The sequence below is a fragment of the Fopius arisanus genome, unplaced genomic scaffold (genome assembly GCF_000806365.1).
Source record: "Fopius arisanus strain USDA-PBARC FA_bdor unplaced genomic scaffold, ASM80636v1 scaffold00003, whole genome shotgun sequence".
NCBI lineage: Eukaryota > Metazoa > Arthropoda > Insecta > Hymenoptera > Braconidae > Fopius > Fopius arisanus.
The window spans coordinates 657,731-667,684 of NW_011887742.1; the positions used below are offsets into that span (position 1 = coordinate 657,731).

The window sequence follows — 9,954 nt, forward strand, 5'->3', positions numbered from 1 at the left end:
CATGCAATTGGATGCTTATTACAGCTGACTGGATATAACTATTCACAATTAAATAAACAACTTGTAGTGATGATTAATGTTGTCATCTTTATTGCAAGTGCTTTTGGTGGCACAAGGATTTGAACTCATTGAAAATACGTACCGCGGGGAATTGATCTCATAAGATGAAAAATTGATATTGAATTAAGTTTATCAATTCTGAAACTTCTGCAAAAATAGATAGGGATTCTCTCCGGAGATTTGAATAATCTCTACTTTCAGATCCAACATGGAAGGTGTATCCATGGAGGGGAATTGAGATAACCAACGGAGATGCATCTTCAATAAATGAATTTTATTTCTCATTATTCGAAACGCTCGTATCTATATTGATAGAAGCCCTCATAACGGTTTCAACTACATACGAGGGTTATCATGAGAGTTCACATGGGAGAATTAATGTTTAATAAATAATGGCACAGAGAAGAAAGCACTTTCCCTCCCACGAAAAATCGATTAATCCTCGTTGAAGTTGTACACGAGACCGACGCGTTATCGAGACCAGACAAATAGAATCGGATTCAACATGAGACTAGATTGAAACGAAGAAACCGATACACAATCCCATTGTTCTTCCGGAGAACTTCAAATGATCGTCTCACCCCGTTTCTAGGCAACACTTTTATCGTTCGATTAATTTTTATGAGAATCTTTTCACTAATTGAAGAATTGAAAATGTTTCTGCTTTGGCTCCAAGTGATTTAGGGAAATATTTCCAATATCCTTTATGGGTTTGCTGTTTTATCTTCAATATTGAAGGGGCGGATCAACCCTCTCATCAAATCTAAATCCCACAGGAATTAATGGTTTAATGGATTGAAATGCGCGTGATTTGAGAATGGGTAAAAAATTATTGAAATCCTTTCATCCTCACGGATATGCGCGTACACGAAATGCCAATCACACGTCGTTCCACGAGAGAAATCTCAAAGTGAAATATAATTCTAGTATGAGTGCCATTCCATAATGATAATGCCACATTGCAGTTCGGCTTGGCTTGATCGAAAACTATTTCGGTTTTTCATCGTGAAAAATCTAAAAAAGTAAACTGCCTTTCATATTTTTGAATATTCAGCGATTCCCCGTCTGTATTTGCCATGCTGTTTATTTAATCATGTGTGCTCTTGGCAGTTCTACCGAATATCACTTTATTCGCTGAAAATACTCGTAAAACGAGAGTAACCTTTTAGGAAACATACCACAACAATTATTAGAGTGCACTTTTGCTCTGTGCAATTCAATTCATGCACTTACCGCGCTTCAAGAATAAGCCCCGCAGTATCCTTTCAGGCCTAATTACTCTGGATTCAGGATTAACTATTGGATTTCTGGAATGAAAGGACTACGGGATGGAGTAATTAAAAAAGGAAATTATTCGCCTGAATTTTCAATCGGATGTTGTAAATGGATGGAATTTTAGATTTCATCATTATTCATTGACTCACCAATTTCCATAGTCATGCGAATTTTTGCAAAAGTTTACTGATCACGTAGGGAGCCCCTGATTTTTTTAAACTCTGTACCGGCGGAGTATGAACTACAGTGACTCACCAAAATCGTCGATAATGTAGGATTCGCGAATAAATATAACCTCCGCGATTGATTTGACGTAGGAAAATTGTCACGGGGTCAGCGGGGGTAAAAAACCAGCTGCAACGAATAGACGTGAGATGCGCAGTTGTGGGTGTTGCACTATGTGAAATTGTACCTGTCTTTCTACGGGGGGAAAAAATACCATAAATCGTGATTAAGGGACTGTTTTGGGAAATTGGGCTTGCCCGTTGGGCACTCGCCGCTCAAGATTCCACAGAGATGTCTATTAGGACAGTCGCCCAGCGGATTGTCCAAAATGGTAAAATTATCCTCCGCTCGCTTCGTAATAACGAGCACTATTCAACCTGTACGAGAGGTCAATTCGACAAGATACACGTTGTGCAAGTAGGTGAGTATGTCTACGCTTATTAGCCTCAAATCTGAGTGCAATTATTAGTCTCGAGAGATCATCGAATTCTCGAAAACGAGGGAGAACTTTGTGGGAAAAAAATATTTCTCCCTGAGAAACATTGAGACAATCAAAGTCTTTGATTTTACTACAATTTTACCGGAGAATCGCATTTTATTTGTAGCTTTTTGATATATCTCATGTCATAAATTACTCAAAAGATTTCCAACTCTCGTCTCGTTCGATTCTCATGCCAATCTTTTCGTAAATTATTATCTCAAGCTTGTTTGGTAATAGCCTATTTAATTGGAAGAAATAATATTTTGCTCAGTGTAGTTCGATGGATTGACGAGAAATTTCTGATTACCGCGTAGGTAAATCCCTGGGTCCGCTGCCTCAGGGTGGCAGCAGCACTGTTGCAGCATCCAGCACACACCTTGGGTACCTTGGAGCTCAAGCTCGTCGGCTGTTTGTCGATAATATCTTAAAGAGAGTCACTAACAGTCTCGCAGCGGATCTAAGGAGACGAGCCGCTCGTCGTCTGCTTTACGGCGATTCAGCTCCTTTTTTCGCACTCGTTGGGGTATCACTAGCCTCTGGCACCGGTATCTTGACGAAAGACGATGAACTCGAGGGCGTGTGCTGGGAAATCAGGGTGATTAGAATTTTATGAATTCAATGGCAGAAAATGCTGATGATTCGAATAGAGAGTTATTTCTAGTTAAATTCTGACTTTACGTAAATTTTACAGAGATTCAATCGTTCTTTTTAAGTAATAAACAGGAAATTAGTACTCCTTCCTTGCAATTTCATATTGTCATCTTTTTATGGAGGAATTTCCATTTAAATGTCTTGAAATGCATCTTCAGGAGGCAGTATCGAAGCTCCAATGGACGAAGCCCCAGAACGACCGAAACTACGAATCAACCTCGCAGACCGAGGAGTCCCCAAGCCTGAAGAATTTCGTCATCGGTCCAGCGATCGCCAAAGGGTGTTCAGCAGTGGTCTATGCGGCGAAATTCAAAGAAGACACCCTAGAGACCTCGCCAGACGAGCCCACGATCGATAGGATATCGACGAACCCATCGCTCTTTCCCTACGCCCTGAAGATGATGTTCAATTATGATGCAGAATCTAACGCACTCACAATTCTTCGAGCCATGTACAGGGAGACAGTGCCAGCTCGCAGGTATCCAAAGATATTTTTTTATTTTTACGTTCAAAAGTCAAGGCGTTAAATTAATTCAATCAAAATTTATTCTGGATTTATTCTGCACTTGTCCTATTTCTTTCACGTTATAATATGAGTTGCCAACCGTGCAGGTACCACGTCAACGACGAGGTTGCTGTCTGGGAGCAGAGGATGGCAAAAAACAAGAGAACATTACCGTCTCACCCCAACATCGTCGCCATGTACTACGTTTTTGCTGATCGAGTTCCACTGCTCCCAGGGTCCAGAAGAATGTACCCAGATGCTCTTCCAGCTCGTTTGAATCCCGAGGGCTCTGGCAGGAACATGAGTCTCTTCTTGTTGATGAAACGATACGACGTGACCCTGAAGCAATACCTGACCACCAAGAGGGAACAAAATGAGATGAACATCCGGGAGTCGATTCTACTATTGGCTCAACTTCTGGAGGCGGTTGCCCATATGAATGCCCATGGGATAGCCCACAGGGATCTCAAGACAGACAATATCCTGCTGGACACCTCTGAAGAGGCCAACTGCCCTTCGCTCGTTATTACTGATTTTGGCTGCTGCCTGGCTGACAAAAATCATGGATTGTACCTTCCGTATAACTCTCACGACGTCGACAGGGGTGGCAACTCTGCACTGATGGCACCTGAGGTCATCACTGCTGAGCCTGGACCCTTCACCAGCATTAATTACACTAAGGCTGATCTCTGGACTGTGGGAACCATTGCTTATGAATTGTTTGGAGAGAAAAATCCGTTTTACGGGGGACAAGGACAGAAGGCTGTGCTTAATAATTTTGATTATGGAGATGAACAACTGCCTGAAATAGGGGAAGACGTTCCTGGTGTTATCAGGGAACTAATTAAGGCCATGCTCAGTAGGAATATTCACAAGGTAGGTCTATACGTAGGAAAAATCCATCATTTAAGTTATTATTGGGAATATTTGATGTAGCTAAAATTTTTCAGATTCAAAAGGCGTAACATAACAGAGTATTTATTTCTTATGATCGGTTTTCAGCGCATCAGTGTTGAGATGGCAGCAACGATTATGCAATTGTACTTGTGGGCCCCGAGTTCCTGGCTTCATAAATATAGCAATTTGCCATTGAGCAACGAGGTGAGTGTCAGATCCATATTTAGAATTATTTGAGAAAATTTAGAAATTGTTATAGTCGATCAATTATAATTTTTTCGGTGCTAAAATTTCCTTGATTTTATCCCCATGTGAAATCGATTTCAGTGAATTTCTTAATTATTGTCAATAGATAATTCAATGGTTGCTCTGCCTTACAACTAAAGTTCTCTGTGAGGGTCGTGACATAAACTTAATCTGGCCGGACGAGGCTCCAGAGACCGAGCAAAAGAAACCAAATTTTAAGAGCTACAAGAGAAATTTATCCACCCGATCCTGTGGGAGACGTACAATGCCAGAGTATCAACTAATCGCCAGCTTTTTGGCCAGAGTTAGTCTCCAGAACGTGCGCGATGGCTTCAGGTGGATTCACAGGAATGCATCGAGCTCGATTATGTAGAAAGAGTTTACCTGCTTGAAGAAATAACTTAGTAAATTCATAGTCCGTGGAAAAATCTTCTGAACGTGGCGCGAAGAAACTGTCAAAATTACCGACTAGATCATGTAGAAGAAAAATAGGAAAATTTGAGGGAATTTCATTGGCATGGGATTCTGGATTAAAAGGCGAAAGGAATGATTTCCAATTATATTTTTGATACTCTCAGAAACACAGAAAAATCCGGGAGACCTCGTGCTTCAAATTAAAACTGGATACGCACAACCAAAGGTAAAAATGCAAAGGAAAAAAAATCAGTGAAAACATGGAAAATGGAAAAGATTATTTTTTGTGTTTCTGAGATATTTGTAGGAGTATTTTATTAAATTTATTCATTGATAATCCACGTCTCTTCATTTTTGTTCAAAGAATATTTTACTGATTGTTATTTAGTTAGTTTCATTTATGGTATTAGTTTTACAGGAAAGGGTTAGTTATAAAGAAGTTTTTGAGTTTCATGTGTAAAAGACGCGTGTACATTTCATTCTGCATGGATTCGATGAAGGATTGTTCGGGAGTTCACAGAGTCCAGTGTATATAAACAATGTTGAAATTGAGAATGCCGTATTAAATTTATGTAAAGATTTCTGAAATCAAAACTAGTGATTCAATACACCATAGAATTTTGATTCAAATTTTGTTGGAAGTTTCGCGTTTTGGCAAGTGATCCTTCCCTTTTGGTTTTCCACAAGATTTCAACTTCTGCTTCATCTCCTTGAGGTCCACGTGCCTTTCCTTCGCCAAATCCTCAAGGTATAAAAGGAATTCCTCGTAATTTATTGCACGCTTCTCGAATTTGAAAAAACAAACATAAGCATCGGTCTTCGTCACTCGATTCATGTCGATTATTTTTGCTGATTCAAGCCAGATACTCAGTTGGGAGAAGGGCAGATGTTTGACACCCATTGCGTCAGAAACGGGGTCCAAATGACAATAAGCTGGAGGGAAAATTTTGGGGTCACAGTGGATTGAATGAAGAACAAGGGGCGATTTGAGGTATTTCCTTGAAATCTTTAATTCGGTGGAATTCAGGAATAAATCAATCAATGGAAGGAAATTTTTTCCGTCTATCAAAATTTTCATTAATCAATGGTAGATTATACATATATTCATGGCGTAAATACTAGTAGAACTCTCAGAACGGAAAAATGAATTACACTGAATGGATTATCACAAACGCACGACAATTTCATTTTTATATTTTCCTCGACTCTGAGGATTTTATTACCACAATCAAGCGTCGGTTCGTGCAAAAAATCATTAATATTTTCATTAATTAAATCATCATTATCCCCAGTTCAATACAATTCTTGTTGTTCCCCTTCGTCATTCATTCTTCATTAAGAATCGTTCAAATACGAAAAATCTAGGGGAAATGATCTTTAAACGTGGAAAAAATGAGAATACCTTCGAACATTTCTTTAAGTGATAGAACATCTGGTGTGTCTTCTCGTGAAAGTCTCGGCTTTAATTCCATAATATTCATAATAACCAAATATTTTAGGTGACGTTCAAGAGGCGCCAAAAATACCGTGAGAACAAGTGAAAATAACGATTAAAAAGCAGAACGAATTTTTGAGAGTATTTTTTTACGTTTTTTCGTCTTAGAGAATCACTTGCAGAATTATTTAATTTTCCGATTTTCCATCATAATTTTTATAATTATAGCGAGTGTTGGGTATCGTATAAGGAAATGACGAGAAAAGTTTAAAATATTCCTAGTTTATTTTCCATGCAAAATATAACAGACCAGGTATTGATTATATAATGGCTATTCGATTGACGATTGATAAACGGAAAAATGGTCAAATTATCTGTGCCTCATGTACGAACGCATCTCTCACGTTTTGTTGTCCTATCCATCTCGCATTTCTCGTAGGGACTGCACTTGATACCACCGCAAAAAACTCCAGTATCTAAAAAACAACGGGCCACAGGGAGAAAAGTTATAGTCAAATTGAATATTAATTAGTAATCCGATAGCGTATTGGCTTCTAAGTAATTTTTAAGTCTAAGTTAAGAATTTTTTGAGGACTCATTGCATTTTTTATCACAACAATTTTCCGTGTGCGGTAGGTAAAGTGCAGTGGATGGTGTTGAAATACCGTTAAGAAATTACCTCGACCAGAGTTTTTGTAGCCGCCGTCAGAGCCCGTGTTTACCGCACTAGGTCCAGCACAGGACATAGACCCACATTTGTTGGAACAACATTTCTCATTGGATGGGCACTGGTGGTCGCTTACACAATTTGGTTGGCAGCGGGATACTGTATTCCTCAAGGGACAGTTGCCTCCTTTATCTGAACATACCAAGTGAATATTCTTGAAAAGTTTCATTAAAAAAATCCATTCGGAAAAATGATTATCCTGACTATCCTCTTGGCATTTGCGAAAACGTCAGTAAAACGCTGTAACTGAACGCGTTATCCATCCCAATGCTAACTATAATAATATTTATGGCCGCGAAAGATTCCAAACTGAATTTTACAAATTAATAATTAATTAATATAAAAGAGAGGAGTAATTAAAATATCAACGTACGTGACAATTGAGCTTGGATGACCCCAACAGCCATCACAATGCAAACGAGTAACAGAATTTTCCCTGAAAATACAAAAACTTGTAAACGCTGCACATAATAAAAAATTAAAAATTAAAACGTGGAGGAAAATAGTTACCGCCCATGTCAGTGTCCCACAAGATGTTGAGTCTCCGGAGTCTCTTTTGTATTTGACACGGATTCTCTCACCCGAGAATACCCCAAGTATGTTTCTTCTGAATATTTTCAGATTCTCCGCACAAGGAAAATGAAGAGAGGTCACAGTTGCAGCCTTGGCACGCCACAATATAGTATTAAAACCTAAATGCAATACTATTTCTTCTTCCTATTAAAAATATAATCTCGAACCACACGCAATACGCGGGAATAAATGCGTCATAATCTTTAAAAAAAACATGTAGCAGGTGTATTATTTTTTTCTGGGTGTTGGTGTATCCATATGAGTCACGCGTTGCAGTACTCATTGCACTTGACCAGTGTTAAAAATTTTCTTTGGAGGTCAGTTCCACCGATTATCTTATCTGCATCAACAGGAAACATTCCCCTGAGATGAATCATTCAATGCATAATAACTTTTCCTTCAAGATATTGAATTTTCAGGAGAAAAAATTCGGGTGAAAAAAGGGCGTAAAGTGGCGGAACTCAATTTCGAACATTTTAATGTTATATTGTATATATTTATATATAGTATAATATTATATTGCGCAACAGTTCGTAAAACACGGGTAATGAACAACAGTAATTACGAGGTGCACCATAAAACCGATAACGAGATTGTCAATTACAACTGACAAAACGTCTTCGGTTCATTCCATATTTAAATCATAAAAAGTCACCAATCCATCAATTATGCACAACGTACGACGATCAGTAAGGATTTTTATTTTTAGAATCAGCATTTACAAAATCTGAATCACAGTTATGGCATTCACTGTTGAAAATACTTGCCTATAATTTCTGCTGCGCTTCTTGGAAATCTTCATGATCTCATTAGCTCCCTAAAATTTCCCCAACTTCCGCAGTAAATATAAAATGAAATAATTCTAATTCGATATGTTTTTATGTAATTATCGTTTTTATATGAAAAACCTTGAAACTCTGCAACTTATTAAATTCCTGTGTGAAATCGATAAATTTTCACAAGAATTCCATGATTTTGCCGCTAAATTGCGCTCCATGATAATGAGAGTCTCCTAAAATTGGCTAATTATCTCACTTTATTTGTTATTTGAACACATTATTAGTTACTGCTGAACAAGAATGGATTGTTCGGGTTAAAATCACCGGAGTTGCCGTCATCAGGGATTTTCGGTTCCGGTTGATAAGCCATGTCAACAGGTTCCGTAATCTCTGCATCCGGTTTCTGGCAGGCAAGGACTCCACATCGATTCCTGCAGCATTTTTTTGCAGCACGACAATCGCCATCGGTAGTACAGGTAGGAGTGCAGATCCACCGGCCTGTTGGCGTCTCAGGACATGATCCTGGTTTCACTAAAATTTAATTTATTAATCTCGTCATCATTTTTCCTTGTCCCTATTGGAGGAAATTTAAATTACGTGATAACTTAAGCACGAACTTAAGTAAATTCCGAGCTTAGTATATTTTTTATTGTTTGGGTCATGCCAGTTATCAATTGTCGGGTACCGTACTGTGCTATCGGGTTATTTTTTTATTAGAGCGTGCAACTGACTGATAACCGATTTATTATCAACACGCTACAGCACTGTTAGAAAAATATTGGAAGTTCGGATAGTTTACTTGTGATTTAGAAAATAAAATCTTCAAATTCTATTTTGAACTTATTTCCAGTTTCCCCGATTTTTTAGCATTTTTTTTAGCCCAGAAAAATTACGCTAATAAAAAATCAAGTAGTCAGTATTCTCATTCGAAGAAGAAAACAATGAAAAAATTGAATTAGCAATTATAAAAATTCCTAATTATAAGAAGTTAAACTAGAAAAAAAAATTTTCTAAATTTCTTTAATGGCAGAAATATATGGCGGAAAGTAGAAAAGTAAAGGTAGCAGATGACAATTTGAAAAAGAAATCGAATACTCCGGCTTAAAAATTCAGACAAAAATATTGAATAGTCTGTGCAAAAAATGATTCTTACCGATCGGAGGGGGTCCTTGTGTTACTGGAGCAGTGCAAATATTTCCGCCACAAGTGGTAGGACAGCATTTCCCCTCTTTTTCGCAATGGGCATCAGAATGACAGGATCTTCCGCAAATATTCACGGGCTGTTCCGGTGGACAAGCTCCCGGTTTCTGTCCAGACAATTTCGGATTCTGTGCGCCCACAATTCCCACAATCACCACCGCGATTCCAATTATTCCAATTATTCTCTTCATTATTTCGTATTGACGACCTTTCAGAGCAACTTGCGCGTGTCACATGCTAGATTCATCGTCGTCACTCCTCTTATACCCAGATGTCCCCTCCAATTGTCGATTAATTGTAATTAGTCGTGATATTCAGTCGGAACGAAAAGGGAAGCAGAAAACCGCAGTTCTCAGCTAATTGACATATTAATTAGCCGAATTTTATCGCGATACTGTGGGAAGTTCGGTTTTCTGTGGGATTAGTTTAGTTTAGTTTTCCACGTTCTATTCACTCATGCTTGCTAGACTCTAAAGTCCGAGGAAT

General features: G+C 38.4%; 4 protein-coding genes and 1 long non-coding RNA gene across 5 annotated transcripts; 2 read left to right on the forward strand and 3 right to left on the reverse strand.

Annotated features, from left to right (window-relative positions):
* Positions 1-1,658: 1,658 nt before the first annotated feature.
* On the forward strand, positions 1,659-5,369 carry Pink1 (PTEN-induced putative kinase 1). Its single transcript, XM_011308496.1, has 6 exons — positions 1,659-1,981; positions 2,356-2,636; positions 2,851-3,170; positions 3,305-4,073; positions 4,200-4,298; positions 4,447-5,369. The coding sequence occupies exons 1-6, from the start codon at positions 1,852-1,854 to the stop codon at positions 4,711-4,713; spliced, it is 1,866 nt and encodes a 621-aa protein (XP_011306798.1). The 5' UTR covers positions 1,659-1,851; the 3' UTR covers positions 4,714-5,369.
* LOC105268704 (TPPP family protein CG45057-like) lies at positions 5,356-6,367 on the reverse strand. Its single transcript, XM_011308483.1, has 2 exons — positions 6,157-6,367; positions 5,356-5,687 (listed from the first exon to the last, which is right to left on the reverse strand). The coding sequence occupies exons 1-2, from the start codon at positions 6,233-6,235 to the stop codon at positions 5,380-5,382; spliced, it is 387 nt and encodes a 128-aa protein (XP_011306785.1). The 5' UTR covers positions 6,236-6,367; the 3' UTR covers positions 5,356-5,379.
* LOC105268699 (uncharacterized) lies at positions 5,413-6,911 on the forward strand. Its single transcript, XR_892359.1, has 3 exons — positions 5,413-5,502; positions 5,614-5,745; positions 6,826-6,911. It is a non-coding gene; the product is annotated as an uncharacterized lncRNA (long non-coding RNA).
* Positions 6,456-7,672, reverse strand: LOC105268690 (waprin-Thr1). Its single transcript, XM_011308464.1, has 4 exons — positions 7,427-7,672; positions 7,290-7,352; positions 6,869-7,048; positions 6,456-6,665 (listed from the first exon to the last, which is right to left on the reverse strand). The coding sequence occupies exons 1-4, from the start codon at positions 7,431-7,433 to the stop codon at positions 6,571-6,573; spliced, it is 345 nt and encodes a 114-aa protein (XP_011306766.1). The 5' UTR covers positions 7,434-7,672; the 3' UTR covers positions 6,456-6,570.
* A 483-nt stretch (positions 7,673-8,155) lies between these two features.
* On the reverse strand, positions 8,156-9,725 carry LOC105268682 (waprin-Phi1-like). The gene is made up of 2 exons (XM_011308452.1): positions 9,422-9,725; positions 8,156-8,799 (listed from the first exon to the last, which is right to left on the reverse strand). Exons 1-2 carry the CDS (start codon positions 9,657-9,659, stop codon positions 8,549-8,551), a joined length of 489 nt encoding a protein of 162 aa, XP_011306754.1. The 5' UTR covers positions 9,660-9,725; the 3' UTR covers positions 8,156-8,548.
* Between the last annotated feature and the right edge of the window lie 229 nt (positions 9,726-9,954).